Here is an 18662-nt window from a genome sequence, read left to right on the forward strand (position 1 = left end):
TGAGAAACGCACCAAAGCGACTGAGAAAAACTGTAAGATCAAAAGTGGTGGTGAATGTGTGATACCCTCAAGCTGTGGGCAGCTACTTAGTCACCACAAGTTCGAATCAGTCACAGAATTCAGTGCCATCACCAAGAAGCCACCAGTTTTGTTGTAAATGAAAGGAGGATGCCGTCCTATTTGTTTTTTGACTGAGCCATTTGCTTGCTCTGAATTATAAGATAGATTTGGTAATCTAAATGTGGCCAGTGTTGGATGGTTTCCATTTGAGTCGATTTAATGTAACGTTGTTCAGCTAATGTTATCTTAGGATTTTGGTGATTAGCCCTGTGGTGATGGTATTTGGTGATGAGTATTTTAATTTATTTGATAAAATCTGTATTTGGTGTCAGTGTATTGACAGAGACAATAATGCTTTGCAAACTATAACAATGCTATGCTGGACCGATTTTTTCCCCCTAGTTAGTAATAGCCTTCACATCGTATGATACTAGACTAACTGAAGCTGTCTGTTTCTCCATTATATAATTACAACGAAGGACATGTTTGCAAAAAACCTTCCTCTCAGCTAATCAAATATAAAAAATTACATGTAGAAGATAGAACAGATCAATATCAGAAGGTCTTCTTGTTCTGAGGTCTCTGTTTGCTGCTTCTGAGGGCAGTTTCTAATACTGCATTGCTCACGGAGGGCCCTCGTTTACACATATAAATTGGTCCATGCAGTCATTAGCACATTCATAGTCCAGTGTGTGTAAAACAAGAATACTTATGTCTTAGCATTAAAGAGTCTTCTAAGTAGCACTGTGTGATCACTATTGTCCAGCAGTCACAGATGCACAGTAATGCGATTGTTGCCTCATCTCTGTTTTGTGTCTCTGTTTAAGACATCATCACAAAGAGTCATTTGTATACTTGTCTCCACTGTGTGTTCTGAATCTGTCCTATAGTCACTGATCTTGTCTCTATAAGGGATCAGAGGACATAACGTAATGTTAAGAAAAGAGAAGCTTTTGTGATGTTGTTACCTCACGGTACGATGGGACGTTTGGTCTACATAGTGAGCATCTCTTTGTTCTTGCCTTCTGAAAGTGACCAGTTTTGCTTTTCATCCCTGCTGATGGGTTTCTGCTGGTTGGCCCGTCGATTTCAAAGCTCATGGTGTGAGCCACATTGAGGCATTCATTTTATTGTGTACCATCACAGGGAGCCCAACGGGAGCCGTATCCTTGGTGACTTCTTCTGCTGAGCTTTAAGACACTCCCGTGTAGAAAACTCTCAGCCTCACAGGAAAGGGAGTTTGGAAGTGTAGTTTTCCTCTCGCTTAATGCTTTCTTTGCTTCTGTATTTTCCCAACAAGGCTTCCTGAGTCATCTCGCTTAGTCATGTTTCCTGGTATAAGGAACATCTTCTTGGGCTCTAAAGCTGGTGAACTTGACCACTATGAATAACAGACGGGCCCATGCTGGTAACTTTAAAAACAAAGTTCAAAGTGCCTTTTCTATGTTCAGGTCAACTGTCTGACAAATTTCCAGCTTCTCTTTTGATATGCTTTCCACACATGCAGCTGTGGTCTTCTGTGATACCTTGGATTTTTACGTTATTCCATCTTGATCTTCCCTCCTGGTCACTTAGCCTAGCTTCCAGCTTACTCCAAAATTTGATTAAATTAATTTAATCTAAAATCACAAATAGCAAATAAATATAAATTAAATACAAAACACTGAGTCTCACCCAGGACCATGACAGAGGGGGCTGTTTCCGACTTTCAGACAGCCACCAAAGATCCTGAAAGCAAAACAGAGTTACAAAAATCTTCTTGAAAGCAAATTTGCTGCAAAAGATTTTGGGTCTGCCTGGACAAAAGTATAGCAAGGCTGCAAATTCCCCAGAGCAGCAGTCAGATCATTTTTGACGGTTTTAATTCAGACAGAGATTTCGCAATCGCCTTGAATGTGCTTTATGCTGGTTTTAGTTCTTCTGATTTTAGCGAGGATATTTTGGAACTGAAAGATACTCAGCACTTTATCATTGATCTCAGGCCTTTCATACAGTTAATGTTAACAAGAGCCAGGGTCCTGATAACATTCATGGCCGCCTAATTAAATATTGTGCTTAAGAACATCATCCTATATTTCATGTTATTTTTAATAAATCCTTGCAAATACATAATGTGCCCTCTCTTTGGAAAATCAAATCAAATCAAATCAAAATGTATTTATATAGCACATATTAAAAACAACAGTGTTGACCATAGTGCTTCACAGTCAATAAAAACATGAGACAGTTAAAACAAACAATAGAAGAGGACAACAAACAATAGGTAACAACGCAACAAGCTAAAACAGAAAAGACGCTGTCGTGGTTACACTCACTAAATCTAGTCGTCCAAAAGTTCTAAACGACTTCAGGCCTGTTGCCCTTACCTCAGTCGTGATTAAGGTTTTTGAAAAAAATCACCAGAAAAGTGATTATGGAAGCGATTGAACATCAGCTGTCACGATCAGGATCCAATGCAATTTGCATATATGCCCAATAGAGGAGTGCAGGACTCTACTTAATCTGAGTCTTAAACATGTAGAGAGTAAAGGGACTCACAGCAAAATCTCCAGTGTTAAATTAACACTAGAGAGTGTCTATATGGGTCCACACCTCTGAGTGTTAAATACAACACTGTTGAGTGTTAAATTAACACTTTTGACAGTGTTATATGTTTAAAAGTAACCTAGTCAGTTTTGAAGATTAAAAAAAACCAACACTGAGCAGTGCTGATTTTCTAACACTGGAATATTTCTAACATTTTGAGTTATTTTCCAGTGTCTGCCACATGCTATCATTTTTCTGTAAAGCAAATGTACCTACGGGTATGAATAAAGTAACCTTGAATCTTGAAGCTTGTATCATTAGAAGCCATAGCATACATTTTTAGTGTTATGAGGATTATAACCAACTGTATCTTTCCATGAAGCTAAATAAATAAAATAATAATATGAAAATAAATAAGATAAAACTGAGGTCATTGTACTGGGATATAAAAAATTTAGAACTATTGTATCTAACCAGATTGTTACTCTTTTGTCTTTCAATGTAAAATAAATACTGTATGTAAGACTGCTTTTTTCCATTTGTGGAATATCTCTAAAATTAGAAACATCCTGTCTCAGAGTGATGCTGAAACAATAGTTCATGCATTTATTATTTCTTAGCTGGACTACTGTAATTTATTATTATAAAGTTTTTCTAGTTTTTCAGTTGATCCAGAATTGCTGCAGCAAGAGTCCTGGACAGGGACTAGAAAGAGAGGGCAGATTTCTCCTGTATTGGCTTCCTTCATTGGCTCCATGTTAAATCCAGAACTAAATTAAAAATCCTGCTCCTCACATACAAGGTCTTAAATAAGCAGTTCCCATCTTATCATAATGACCTTATGGTGCCATATCCCCCTATTAGAGCACTTTGCACAGGCACTGCAGGCTTACGTGTTGTTCTTAGAGCATTTAAAAGTAGAATGGGAGGGCGCTGTGTAAATACAACTGAATTGAATTGAATTGAACTGAACTGAAAGGCACTTCCTCCCACTCTTGCTGATTTGACCCGCACACCTAGCCATCACAGTTTGGGCCATATAAAGCTAATCCTTTACGCCTAACTATTTTTTCCTTCTTCAAACACATCAACTATGATGACAAAACGTTGACTTGCTCCCTAATACACTGTATCCCACCCACTAACAGGTACTGTGATGAAGCGATAATCAGTGTTATTCACATTTCAGTGGGTATAATGTTATGGCTGGTCAGTGTAATTATTTGATCCCCTGCTGAACTTGTAAGTTGGCTCAGTTACAAAAACATTAACAGCCTCAATTTTTAATGTAGTTGAATTTTAATGGAGAGAGACAGAATATCAGCCAAAATAACCAAAATAATTATATATCGATTTATCGATTTAAATCGTTATGGAGTGATATAAGTGTTTGATCTCCAAGCAAAACATGACTTAGTACTTAGTGCAGAAAGTGAGCGAGGTTACAAATTTAACAGGGGATTTTCCCCACTGTACAGTCTATGCTCCAGAGGTTCTGGTACATATATTTTTTAACTGGTTAAAGTCAGGCTAGCTTACACTTTTTATGCTAATCTTAGATATTCACCCGATTGCTCTTTGTGCTCAGTGAATAAACCCAGCAAGAAAAGTGAGTTTCGTCCTGTTTAGATCAGCGTTAGAAAGAAAACATTTTACATATATTGTTGCAGTGACACTTTTGCTCTTCTAAATCTTCTCATTTGTAATCTCTGCAGAACCTACTGGACTCCCTTTTGGGTTCAGTGTGCGATTTGAAGAAGACAGTGTTTTAGATGCGTGGGAGGCACCAGAGAATTTGTATCCCGCTGTCAAGGGGCGAGACAGTTACCAAATTCGCACTAATGCAGCCATCTCTCATTCTGCTGAATCATTCAGAGAATTTTACCACCAACAGATCATTCCCACATTACATTTTGACTGACAGATAACAAGAGCATTGCCAAGAGAATTGGCAGTCTCTTCCGTGCTTCTTACTAGTCTGCTTTGAAATTTGCTGGACAGCTGTACCAGCGCCCAGGGGGAATTCTTTATAGCACAAAACTAGAAGATGGCACTGTTCGTCTCACTTGAGAGTTTCTTGGATGCAAGGAAAGTGTGATTAAAAAAAACAACAACTCTGAACATGTTTATCCTCCTCAGTAATGAGAAGGAAAGAAAAACCCACGCAGAGCAAAGAGAGAGGCGGAGGAAACAATGTATTTAAAGAGAAATTCAGTTATTAAGTTAAATTGAATTATATCTAAAAAGCACAAAATCACAATGAAATGTTAGACAGATAGAAATCACAGACAACAAAGACAGAAATCCAACAATAAATTCAAATTCATCTTGAGTAAAGACTTAAAGAGAATATATATAGATATATAGATATAGATAGTCTTCTCTGATTCAGAGGAAGCACTGTATGTGATCTGCATTTTCTCATTCTTCGTCTTTTCTCCTCTCTTTATTTTCTAGGTGGGTGTATCTGAGCTGGGTGGCCCCTGGGGGAGTCTGGTGGTATTGCTTCAACGCCTAGCTGCTACTTTAGCAACCAGCAGCAACCACAACAGCATGGAGTTAGCTCTCTTAGCTGTGAGACACCATGTAAATGATGCCATACTACATGCGCAGCTGCATGGGCCACGCATCACAGCCACAGTAAGCAAAAGAGATAATTTGATGTTGGGGATGATGTTTGGTTTGCTTTATACTGGCTACACTTATAATTGTTTAGAATATGACATGTAGTCGTGTGGATGCAAATCAACTGGGGAAAAAAAAGTTTAAATATGTAATGTTAAAGTGCTTCAAACTCAAAAAAAAAGAAAAAAAGATGAGCATCCGGTCCCTAAGCATCGTTACACATATGCCTCAATAATAAAGTCATTTGAATTTTGGACACAGAGGAAGGAAGGCCATGGGTTTCTTTCAGCCTGGCAGTTGGAGCTTCTTAGAAAAGCCTTGTACCTAGATGGGCTAAAAACAGCCTCATTCTCTTTAGAGAATCTGGGGTTCCCTTCAGTCTGTGTGTGTGCGTGAGCATGTATGTGAGTGTGAATACAGATCCAGTGCCAGACAAAGACTGTGGTTGGCGGGACAACCGATACCCAGAATGCAGCTTGGTTCAGAGTGATGAGAAAGTTTCTGTGGCTAATCTGTAGACAAACAGACGACACACAAACACATGCATGCATGCACACACTGTTGGAGGAAGCAATAGAGTAGTCGTCCAACTTTGAGAGAACATTGTGGACTTAGAGTAGATTCCTGAGAGGTAAACAAACATACACAGACATAATTGCACTGCTAATTGTGGCTGATAAGAAAATGCCCCTTCATTAAATATTTGATCAAAGTTCTTCATTCATGTGATGCATGACAGTTGGTTAAATGAAATATTGGCTACACTTAATGCTAAGGTTAAGACAACACTGATTTCTGTTCCCTTAGAGAACCTGACAACCAGTGTTAGAAAATTAAACACTAATGCAGGTGTGGGAAATGAATTTTCCCAGGGACCACATGAGTAGATGGGACAGTCGTGGAAGCTTACAACGTTAAATCTATAAAGAAATGAAATTAATATCGGCGCTTCCAAAAACGGTCCCATTTCCTCATGTAGCCCCTTGGGAAAAATTAATTGCCCATCCCCATTCTATAACTGAATAATTGGTATGAAGCGAATCTTTTGTGTATTTATTGCAATAATAACCAAAAAACTACCAGCTATTAAATTTACTGGGCACTCGGCATGCCTCCTAATGACATGAGTCAGTGGTCACAGGCTTCAACATCCTTGGTGCAATAAAGACTTAGCTGAGCACTTAGTCAAATAAGTCAAAGTTTAGCTTCTCCAACTGGTAATGCCAGTTTGACTGAGCATATTGACAAGTAGTCTAATCTCTAATCTACTGCAAGGAAGAAAAAACTAGCATTGTCTCTCAGTTCATCCATTTACCAATACTAATGAACACATCTTAAACATGACACGTGGTCTAGATAAACATGCATAATAGTCCATGTACATCATTCAGCATTCCTCTGAAAAGCAGCCCAAAGTTATCATCCAGTGTTTCCTCAGGTAGAGAAAGTGTGCGGCAGCCAGGCAGCTGGTCCTGTGATGATGGGTCCACAGTCAACTACCGTGCACACTACAACATCAGCAAACTTGGAGAGGTCGCCTGCGACTTTGCCTCCTTCAGTTGGTCCACCAGTTCATCGGCGATTGCGGCTGCAATCCCGGAGGTGAGTAACATACTGGATCTGCTGATATGCATTGCTTATTGTTAGAGAAGATGGAAATATTTGGGGCCTGTAAAGGAGGATGGAGTAGTGTTATTTTTTTTATATTTGTCATTCACGTATTGCAGGGGAAGTATGGGCATAAGCAGAACAGAAAGCTCAGCCCTCAATCAGCTGAGAGCAGCTCTTACCAGCTGATGGCTCAGCTATTATCCTACACACATGAGGCGTTAGATTGACAAATTTCACATATGACATGTCATTTAAGCTGCTTTATAACTAACTTCAAGTCCAACGCCTTCTTTTCACATTGTGTCTTACTTCATAAATGTTCTGACTTTTGTCACTGTTGCCTGCATTCTTTTAAATGCATTACCATTCCTCTCTCAAACTCAGGCTTCTATATGGCACATATGCCTTGTGCTTTCCACATATGTGTGTAAAAAGGCGAGGATGTCCCAGAACATCTTTGATTATTATGTTGCTGATGGAAATCAAGTGAAAAAAATTGTTCATTTCCTTACGTTTGTCACTAGGTCATTCCCTCTTAAAGGTAGCAGAGGGGAGAAGAGTGGAAACCTGAAAAAAATATCAAGGTAATTGTTGTATTTATGAACTATTAAATCACCCTAAAATCAAGAAGTCAGAGGACAACCATTCGTCTCCATTGTGTTATCCTAAGTTTTCAGAGTGTTTTTTATCTAGCCTTAGTTGTGTCTGTTGCCATTAAAAGTAGTCATATTCCAAGAAATTCATGTGAAATGATTCTCTATGGCTGTATTATTACATTACGTTATCATGGTAAAATCACGTAATTCAAGTAATTGTTCCACATAAATGATATAGTATTTTCCTAAACTTGGAACTCTAAGAAAACGTAGTAAATGAACCCAAATATCGGATTTTTATTACACAGTCATTATCTAAAGGGAGTCTGTGTGGCTTCCTTTTGTTGCCTTCGGTCTATCAGAAGGGATTTTGCAGCGAGTTGGACTTGACAGTCTAAATTGAGACAAATAAAGGCATATGGTACACCGCCTCAACTCTTATTAACAACAACCCGAGCATTCAGCTGTGTACAACTCCTACTCTTTTTCAGAGAGTTTGAGGGCTCTATCCAGCGGTACCAGTGGTTTTTCACCGAGTTGCCAGAGATGCTTTGTGAAAGTGAGATGGAAGTGGAGCAGCACACATGCTGGAGCGGCCAAGATGTCGTAGAGAGGTCTGTGTGCATTGCGATATGTTTTATTCTGTGACAAATGCTTTTTTACAACTATGATGTACCAAAAAACAGGCAGAATTTGTCTACTTGCTTTCAGGTTACCCTGTAAAATGACCTGAGACACATTACCAGTTAACAATATAATCCTTAGGCTACAGTTCCACACAGTAACACAAATCCCTATCCTCATGAGGACACATAAGAGCTTTCTCTTTGTGTTTACATACATACCGGCACACAAAGCTAAGTTGAAAACCAGACCAAACAGACTCAAAAGCAATCGCCAAAGTGATTCTACTCTAGAAACACGAAAAGGTAGAAATGAAGGCTACAACGCTGCAACTCTGCCCATAACTGCTTATGTTACCTGTTGAAGTTCAGGCTCGGGCCACTGAACTGGGGTCTGCAGATACTCACCTTTAACATCACTGGGTTCTTTGCTAGCTTTGCGTTAGCATGCTGTATGTGGATGCTTGCAAAGAGCTGATGTTGTGTTAGCAGTGTAATGCATCTGTGTCTCTCCTTTTGAATTTCACCATTTATTCACCATTTTTACTTTATCAGTGTTGGATAAACCCAGTGACAGCTACCTCCATAGCTAGAGCCTGATTTATTGGCCGGCTGTTATTGTTGGCTGGCATCAGCATTTATAATGAAAATAAAAATCTAAGAAGAGATGGCAGAAACACCCTTCAGCCATGTTATGAGTGTTGATGTTGTATCTGTTAAAATTGAATCTGTAACTTTCCTCTTGGCAGTACACATTTGAACGGCACAAAAACAAATTGATCTGTGCAGAGTCTGGAAGAGTATAAACGAGTAAATAAATAGCTGGACATAACAAATATTAGAGTAAACTGTTGCTTCTGAAAGAAAAAAAATGTTGACTAATATATTTAAATATTGGATTTTATCCTATAACTGGCTCTACTCATAGTTCTATATTCAGTTAAGATCTAGTGTGCATACTTATATATATATATATCAACTACACAAAACATGAATTAACTGATACAGAAATGTACTGAATGTAAGGTCAGAGATGAGATGAAAAACCAAGAGTAGATTCTGTTAATGGAACAAATTTATGTTTCTAGATGTTTGCATCGCTTGAGCCTGAGTGAGGTATAACTTTCAGGCTTTGCTGTACTTTGTCAAGCATGGACAATTCAAGGCCAATTTCTTGTTCATTTCTCCCTCCAGCAGCTGAAGTATTGCTCCTGCTGTCTGTACTGTTGCTATGGTTCAGAAGCTACAGCAACCCATGTTGCATGAATACTGAGGAGACAGAGATACTGTATTGGTTTCAGTTTATTCTAGCATTTACCCACCATTCAGTGTAAATTCCAGCCCAGTATGTTATCCTATCCTGTTGTATTTCACATGCAATGAGCTGAATTCTGTCATTGTTTTTGCTACCTAAAACTGACCCTTTTATGCTTCTTTCTAGCTCCACGCTTTGTTCTGTTTTTTTAATTCTTTAACTTTAACTCTCTACATTCTATTTATCTTACACTGGAACTTGATGCTGTCTCATTTCATCCACTGTTCGAAACAAGATGTTTTAGCTCCTTTCCCTAAAAAGCTCTTTTTAAGACAGAATTCTTCTGATTCGTTGTCACTGACAAACAGAAGGTTTAAGCAGTAGGTACAGTAGACAAGTTGTACAAGTACAACCACAATAGATGACCATATTAAGCCTGTCATGTCACTATAATGCCATACAGAGCATAGATATTTTTATTTGCAACTTTGGTCATGTTAAAAAAAAACATCCACATTCAGAGCATAATATCTATTTAAAATGTGTCTGTGTGTGTGTCTGTGTGTGTGTGTCTGTGTGTGTGTGGCTCCTATAGTTGCCAGGGCAGGGGTTGTGAAGGTTAGAGAGTTCGTTTCCAGAGTCTTTCTCATGGTGATTACTTTGGCAGCTTAAACTAGTAACAAGACAAATGGACCCACACACGCACACATGTACCAAGCACACACACGCTTAGACAAATGTGCTCCGAGACGCACATTCTTCCACACATACCGAGCAGCAAACATACCAACATGCACCTGGCAATACACACACTCCTCTGGAGCACACTCACTTAGATGTGAGCCCGTTCTATCCGTCTCAGCAGGGAATCTGTTCCTGTGATAGAGAAGGTTTATTTATTGAAGGTCTACCAACCATACGAAACAGGCCGTGTTGCCTTGAAGGACATCCTACACACGCTACGCTCTTTCTTTCTTCACCGTTGATGCTGCTGAAGTCAGTGATCCTCATATTTATCGGCTTTGCTTTTTCTTTTTCACTGGATATTTAAAGAAAACTGGAGCAGGAAACACTTTAAAAGGATAATAACGCTAAAAATTACATTGTTACATGTTGAGAAATCCACAAATTAGCAAGCTATTGGTGGCCTGATGTACCAGACAAAGAAAAACCATGCAGAAGCAAGTCTGCTCTCATTGTAGTCAATCACTGGTGTCGCTGAAGTTTTATGCTGGGGATCTTATTGATCTTATTTATTATAATGCCCATGATTTCAGATGCTGAATGAACATATCGAGTAAAATACCTGTCCTTACTCTGTCCTTTCTTTAACATTTTAACCTGTTGGGACATTTCCCACATCTACATTCTTTACCGGTCCATTCCAAACTAGATATCCCTGCATTCCCTCCAATTTTGTGTAAAAGGTCTTGAATTAAATATTAAAAAATCCGCCACCATCATTCCAGCCTGATGTTTTACTCACTCTCATAACAGGTTTAGAAGAGATGTCGCCCTTGGCCTGTGCTGGAGCGCAGCCAGTCTGTGCTTCTCTGACCTCTTTACATCTTCTTCTCTCATTCATCCATCAATCCATCCACCCATTCTCCCATTAATTCAGCCATCCATTCATCTCTCCATCCTGCTATTCAGACCTCCATTCATCTCCTCCACCCTCTGACCCACTTCACTTACAAATGTCTGGTGTTGGTGAAAGTGTGTGTTTGTGCATGTGTGAAAAAGATAAATGATGAGAAAGTCTGAGAGTGGATGATGGAGGAGCAGAGGGCAGATTATAGGCCCCCTTTTTTTTCATGGTTACAAGTTGGCATGACAATGAAGATGGTTACACCTACATTGTAGGGAGACTAGACTGGAGCACAAGAGTAGGTGTCGTCTGTTTTCCGGTATCCAAATCCAACTTATTTAAATATTGCAGTTAAAATATCTGTTCCTAAGTGCATCTTAAATAACTACTAAAGAAGAAGAAAAACAACTTTATTTAGCTGATTTTTTTTTTTTTTGTTTCAGCAGTGGAAGTCATGTAGCTTCTCCAGCTGTCTCCTAATCTGGTCAGAAGGCACAGCCAGGTTTATCAGATGTGGGGCGTGGGGTCTGATGCGCTGAGAATAAATGAGAGAGCATCAATTTACAAATAGTCTGAAAGTCGGACACAAAGGTGCGCCGCTCACAAGTGAGACTCTAGAACAACTAGAGTTGAATAACTTATGCATTCAAAAAGAGCTGTATTCAGAATAGTGATCTAAACCGATTTTTTTAAAACTTTTATTTTCATATTTCAAAAGCATTTATGGCGTTCCACATTCATAATCAAGTCGCACAAGAATTTTCACAAGTTTTGCCAGATTCAACTCAGGACAGGGCCGAATCACTGTCATTTAGGGTCATCTTACTGAATGCATTTCATGGCGAATGTTTTAATTGTCTAAGATGGAAAAGCAAAAACTCATTTTGACACAGAGTTTGTTAATGCTGGCTCGCACTGCATTCACACACTCCCCAAATAGTCTGAGGTTGGGAATGCACTCCCTCAACTTTGTGTTGGTCATTGTCACTTTAAGTGAAAGGCAACCCACAGCTAATAGCATACTCCACATTAAAAGTTTGCAGTGAAATGTTTGCACGCGTGCAGTACAAGCAAATGTATTTCTTTCACTCAGGCCTAATTATCTAGAATGAGTAGAAACATCGCTGTGGGCACATGTGTGATGAATGTGGACCTTCTGATTGCAGTTAGATCTGTAATGGCTGATTGCCTCCAGAAGAGGGAAGCAACAGATCAACATCTTTAGCGACCGCGCATTAACTCTGTCCTTTTCACTAAAAACCTACCATACCCGGTCTATTTATGCGTCCTGTGTTTGTGTGTGTGTTCAAATGTCCACCTCTGATTTACATTACCCCTTAATGTTTTATGAAGACATGTAACAGTCCAAGACAGAAATGTCCTGAACCCTGAGATAGAAAGTAGAGAACTGCTTTTTTTCCCCAGACCAGTCTAAACCACACTGTACTTTCATCTGGCACAAGAAATACAGGTTTATCCCTCAGGTGTGGGTACAGTGTGTTACTTTGTGTAGCCTATGTATGCATGTTATAAGTGAGTGTGTGTGTGTGTGTGTGGAGTGGGGTTGAATGGGCTAATTAAATGTCTCCACAGGAATGCATCTAGATTTACAACTGAGGTTGCGACGCCTATAATTGCACTCCTCCCTCAGATCAGATCACCATTTCAGGTGTTATAATTTTGTGTGTGTGTGCGATCCTTTAACGCTGCAGGGAGGCACCTTAAGAAATGAGCGCTATGTGTGTCACTGTTAGCAACCTCGCAGTAACTAAGGGCAGCGGCAGAGGAGCGTTGTCATCGTGCTGCTGGTGATTTATGTGTGTCGTTCTCCAGATCTCATTAAGTGTCACTCACAGTCACACCTCTATGTGTTGTCTACACGCCACAGTTCCTGCAATACTATCATCAGGCGCCGAATAAGCAGCGCAGCTGGGACATCTGTAATCTGGGCCAATAGCAATGACAGCTTCCAATACATTCAGCAGGACAGCTGGTATTAGACATGAGAAAATGTTTCAGATGTGCAGATGCTGTGGACACTTTCATCTCCAGTTGAAAAGGATGTGTATGATTGCCAGATGGTAAATCTTTGCTGTGATTTCAGTAACCTTTGCACAGTTGCATGTGTAATCTCCTCAGAAAAACAGGGAAAGATGCAGTACTGTCAACAAAAATGAGTTTTTAAAGGTAGAATAGGTCATTTTTATTGTTATTTAATAGGAAATTATTGTATTAATAAAGATATATTGATTTGTGCGTAATTATATCTCCCAACAAACTGATGGGTTCTCATAAGTGTAGAAATACACTGGAGTGGGCACTGGTTTGCGGAGGCGGCCATGTTCCCTCGCCACCATGAAAACAGTGGCCTAGCACTAGGAGTCCCAGGCTTCTACCGTTCTACCTTTAAAAGCCGGAGAGCAGTCAAATGCTGGAAGTGGAAGATATGTATATTAGGTTGTTACCTAGGAATTCTGGAGGGAGGGGAGTGGGGGTGTGTGATTGAGGGGGTGGGGGAGCTGCTAAAAGCTGTGAACTTCCCTTTTGTGTTTCATCTTGATGCATTCTCAATCATCCAGGGAAATAAATCTCCAAAAGTCACCAACTTGGAGTGTTTCAGTTTGCCATCTTAGGGAGAAATCAACACACATGGGTGTATGTCCTTTGTTGCTGAGATTTATTGATAAAAACAGTACAAAAAACCAACCATTTGCACACATATTTACAAATAATAATAAAAAGTGAGTGAATACATTTCAACATTTTCAGCAATCACTCACAATCCTGGCATCCATCACATCCACGCCACACTTTGTTTTGTTGTAAAGGGTGACAGTGTACTCATTCAGCTTTTCTCATGATGTGTTTCTCCTCTTTCTCCTCCCTCATTTCTGCCTCATCTTCTGCTTCTTCACCCCAAGCCTCATCTCCTGAACTACAGTCAGACCTCAAATAGTTTCACTACATTCTCACATTGTATCGTCACAGTCCATATAATGTTAGATCGACTTCAACATGGCTAACACCAGCTAACAACGGCAAACACAGCAGTGTTTAGGGCCAGAGGGGTTCAGGATATCCTCAATAGCTGACCCCAGTATCACAATCATCAGACAGAAGCGAGCTTCACTGACTCATCAACTCATACTGAAGCTTCAAGGTTTAAACCCCAGTGCGTTGAGAGATGCTCTTTTGCATAGCTTGATTGTCATGATGGGTTATTTGAGCTGCTGTTGCCTTCCTGTTAGCTCAAAGCAGTATCAAATTTGTTTTGTTTTTTATCAAGAAACTGCGGCTCATTGTATATCTTTTCATCTTCCGACCATGCTCTGTAAACCCCTGAGATGGTTATGTGGGAAAATTCCAGTAGCTCAGCAGTTTCTAAAATACTCAAATCAGCCTGTCTGCAACCAACAATCACGCCATATCCAAATCCCTCCTCTTCCCCATTTATTTGCTTAGTTTGAACTTCAGTAAGTCGTATTAACCATGTTTATATGTCTAAATACGCTGAACGTTTGTGTTAACTAGCAGTTGAACAGGTGTACCTAATAAAGTGGTCAGTGAGAGCATATTTTTGTGTGTTTGTGCTTTTTGCAGGCTGTAGTAATTTTACTAAAAGCTATGCATATAAACATGGCAAAATCCATCACGGTCTCAGTGTCCACATAGAGATATATTACATTTATTTGCATATTAATATGGAGAAGGTCACAGAATGTAAAACCTCTAATATCTGACTCTCTGAGAAATTTACATTTAAATATCCAATAGAAACATTCGTCTGCAACAAAAGTATGTCTGTCTACACCGAAACACTTCTTCTGTGACTTGGAGGAAAAGTACTGTTGTTCATTATCTGGATACAATTTACAGACATGTAAATCTTTTTATCCCCTGGAGGAAACGCCTGTCTTATAGTTAGTGTACTCGTGCACTGATACCTAATAATGTTCATATCCACGCCTGCTTGGTCCTTTTGTGCTTGTTCCATTTATATTAATTTACTTGTTTTTCGTGGCGGTAAGAGAAAGTATAGATTCAGTCAGCCTTGTATATATAAAGGTCAAATCAGCTGTCTGTCAGTCTTGGCTGCATTGTTTCAAATGATGTCAGGTATGTTCCCAGCTTAGATCAAGATAAAAGGAAACATGAAATATGCCAGCAGTATGTGTGAGGTGTTGACACTAACAAATTCACTGGATGTACGCTGTTGACACTGATCCCTAAACTCTTTGCTGGAGTCTGTGGAATCTTGGGATTTTCCCCTTAAGGGAAGGTCTGTGGTTTTTAATTGAGCTTTTATTTCTCGTTTTGCTTTCTTGTTCATCACCCTTTTTCATTATTGCCCTTCGCTTCTTGCTCTTTCATGCTGTTTTTTGCTGCCTTTGATTTTGTTGCCTTTTATTACACATCTTCATGTAGATGTACGTCAATATCCTGTTCATATTACATGTAGTCCATTATCTTGTTTTTATTACTTCATTCTGTTGTGGGCACAGTACATGTGCTCTCATATCCTGCTTGTGTTAGCAACACACTCTCATACCAGTCATGCAGCTAAAAAACTACAGAATCAAATGCTTTGAATGTACAGAGGATTAGGCAGCACGAATCTTACGATCTCTTGTTGTTCATTGGCAATCAATGTTCCCAGTTCCCATGGTGACGGTGTTTGAAATGTTTCTTTTGTTTATGTAGCAATACAGAAAAAGATATAGTCCGTATCATGTGATGAGATTGGATGGATAAGCCACCTAATTTAAGTATAACCCAAACTGTCTTCATTTATAAAGGTTGACCATTTTGTTTTATCCTGCAGAGATCATCGGATTTGGGAACATTTTTCGTTAAAGGTACAGTCAGTTGAGTTTGAGTTTATTTTGTCGACAAAAATAATATTGCACTCATTTATTATAATTAATTAATTATTTGTTCCAAGAAACAGATACATTCTCAAATTACACAGGAGTAGGCACCAATTTGCAGAAGCTGCCATGTTTATGTTTCCTTTGTATCTTAAACACAGTGGTCAAGATTGACAACATCGTTGTGCCTAATGGCATTTTATTTATGTGGCTAGAGAGCAGCGTACATAGCAGAAGAGAAGGGGTGTTTGTACGTCGTGGAGGCAAATTTTAATTTGTGCCTGCACAAATTTCAGACTGGAGATATGAAGCATCATAGCTATATTTTGCCATCTGATTATAGGTTCCTTTTCACTAAAGAAATGAAAACACAGAAGAAAGCAACAACATGACTGGCATTTGAATATAATCTCATCCTCTTCCTTCTCACCTCAAGCCTCAACTCCTGAACTGAGGTCAGAGCTCTAAAATATGAAGTTTGCATAAACATGCTCATTTATTCCCAGTATTGTTGCAGATTATGCTAGCTAATGTTAGACTCGAGTGTTTGTTTCATCTGATAAACAGTTTGATTGTCTTGCATTTTATCAGACTTTATTCACTAAGTGTTTGAATAACATTAGATGCAATTCACAGAAAGTTTCCCTAACACCTGCTAGCAGCTAACGGTAGCAAAAACAACACTGATAACTGACTTAAAAGTTCAGGATGTCCTCAGCAGCTCAAATTAGTAACTCGTATCTGACTCTTTATGCAAAGTTTTACAGCTACCTCCAGAGTAAATAGACATGGGCACATATTGACAGCTGAGGTAAACAGCGGACTGACAGAAAACAGAACTGTAATCTACTGACATCTAGTGGTGACATTTAACATGCTGTACCTTCATTGCAGCAGTAGTCATGCACAAACAGCTTCAGGCCAGTCAGCTAAGATTCTGTTGCAATATTTTCATCAGCGATTATTTTAGTGCAACACATTTAACAACACATAAGCATGAGAGATGAAAGACTCAATAATATAGAAAGTTTACAAGTGCAGAGCCATGAAGCAGTTAACAAGAGTCGCACATGAAAAAATAAGTCCCTCCAATATGTTTACTAAATGCTGCACATTTTTCTTTTCCTGTAGCAACTCTGCTTGCTTTTACAGTGCTGTTTTTCCCCTGACACTTTTATAATGCATCCTATGAAACATAAAAGCAAAACCTGTAATAATATTTTTTAACCACACCAGTTTAAAGCTAATGAAAACATCAGCAGTATAATATTTAATTAATTCTCTTTGCTTCGGTTTCTATTGATGCTGTATTCTTTTCCCCTACTTCACAGGAAGTTTGCCTCTCCGTTGACCTGATTTTCCCGTGGGGATCTGTAGTCTCACGCTTTATTAGCAAAGCATGCAGTTTGATCTTTTGATGTGATATGTGTTTGGCTGCCTATTTAATGTGAACTTGCATGAAGATGGTTTGGAACGTCTTCTCTCACAGGGACAGTTGATAAGCATTTTTGTGACATCAGTTACTGTAGCTAGTTCAAGTCAGGTGTAATGAATCCAGGCACAGATTTAGAACTCACTTAGTAAGGCCTCAGGACATGAACACTTACGAGCATCAAAACTTGATCTGTGTGAGAACACAACAACAATCTGAGGAACTTAATTAAAGGCCACACTGTGTTAAGTTTCACATGGGATTTTATCCCAGACCAGCAGAGTAAGCATGGCTCCAGAAGAAGAGGTCTTCACCACCGCACCATCTCTTGGCATCACTCAAATCAATTCAGATTCATCCACCATGTCTCTGCTCCTTGGTTCCCACAATCCTGTTCCCTCGTTGCCATAGCCAGAGTGTGTTTGTGCTTTTGAGGGTGTGGACTCGGTGGTTACTGAGTTGGTGGTTGATTGTATTAGCTAGCAAAGCTGGTTTGGAACATGGAAAAATGTGACTCATGAACTTTTGTTTCTTCTTTTTTGCTCTTCTCCCACTTCATCTTCGTTTTGATCCACCCACCAGACAAAATGATGTGATCCTTGCTTACAGCCTGTTATTGAAAAAAGCTATCAGTATGCAAGATGATCAAAGATGGCACTCGTTGCATGGAATAAATTGTAATACTAAATTTACTTTGATTGCATCATTTAAAAACATGCAGAGTTACTCAGCTCTAAAGTAAAGTAATATCCTTTCAAATGATTTTAACACTTGATTCTTGTGTCCTAATTCAGCGCGTCTATAGTGGGTACCTCTGTAATATATTGATATGTAAATGTATGATGCATATATACAGACACAATTATCAAAGAACTAAAATATCTTAAACGTATATTAAATTATACAAAAAAACATATTTGTAAATTGAATTTCAGTTTCCTGTGTGTGGGAAAATGTGATTTCTAAAGATGAATCATTTTACAACCTTGCTGAAAACCACTAATAGCAATTACTGTAAGCAGTCCATCTGTTTTCAATGAAATATCCCTGGGAAAAAAAGTAAAGAAATAAGATTAATCTGCATAAAGATGAGCTCATATCACAAGTTAGTCCATTACTGTGGAGTAAATGGTGACTTTTCTTTTTGCAAAGGGTATGTATGTGTCTGTGTACTTGTAATACTTCTTGTCTTTACTGTTGTTGGTAGCTGCTTACTGTCAGAGGTGCAAAAGACAGATTATTAACATATAAGTTCAAAACTTTGGGGCCCGGCCGGGCACAGCCCGAAGAGGAGACATGGGCCCATCCTCCCGCAGGCCCACCACCTGCAGGAGGCGCCGTGGGTGCTGGAGGGTGCTCCACCTGGAGACTCTGTTGTCCTGCTGGGAGACTTCAATGCTCACGTGGATAACGACAGCGAGACCTGGAGGGGCGTGATTGGGAGGAACGGCCTCCCTGATCTGAACCCGAGCGGTGCT

At 39.3% G+C, this 18662-nt stretch overlaps 1 protein-coding gene across 2 annotated transcripts in view; it reads left to right on the forward strand.

The window, feature by feature from the left end:
* gpc5b (glypican 5b) overlaps positions 1–18662 on the forward strand; it is a 58579-nt gene that overhangs the window by 10885 nt on the left and 29032 nt on the right. For both annotated transcript variants that reach the window (XM_005736937.1, XM_005736938.1), the window contains exons 4-7: positions 5044–5226; positions 6650–6813; positions 7347–7406; positions 7910–8032. In XM_005736937.1, the coding sequence (XP_005736994.1) occupies positions 5044–5226; positions 6650–6813; positions 7347–7406; positions 7910–8032 (530 nt within the window). The remainder of the gene's footprint in view (positions 1–5043; positions 5227–6649; positions 6814–7346; positions 7407–7909; positions 8033–18662) is intronic.

This window comes from Pundamilia nyererei, unplaced genomic scaffold (assembly GCF_000239375.1).
Source record: "Pundamilia nyererei isolate P.nyererei 1_Seehausen unplaced genomic scaffold, PunNye1.0 scaffold00072, whole genome shotgun sequence".
NCBI lineage: Eukaryota > Metazoa > Chordata > Actinopteri > Cichliformes > Cichlidae > Pundamilia > Pundamilia nyererei.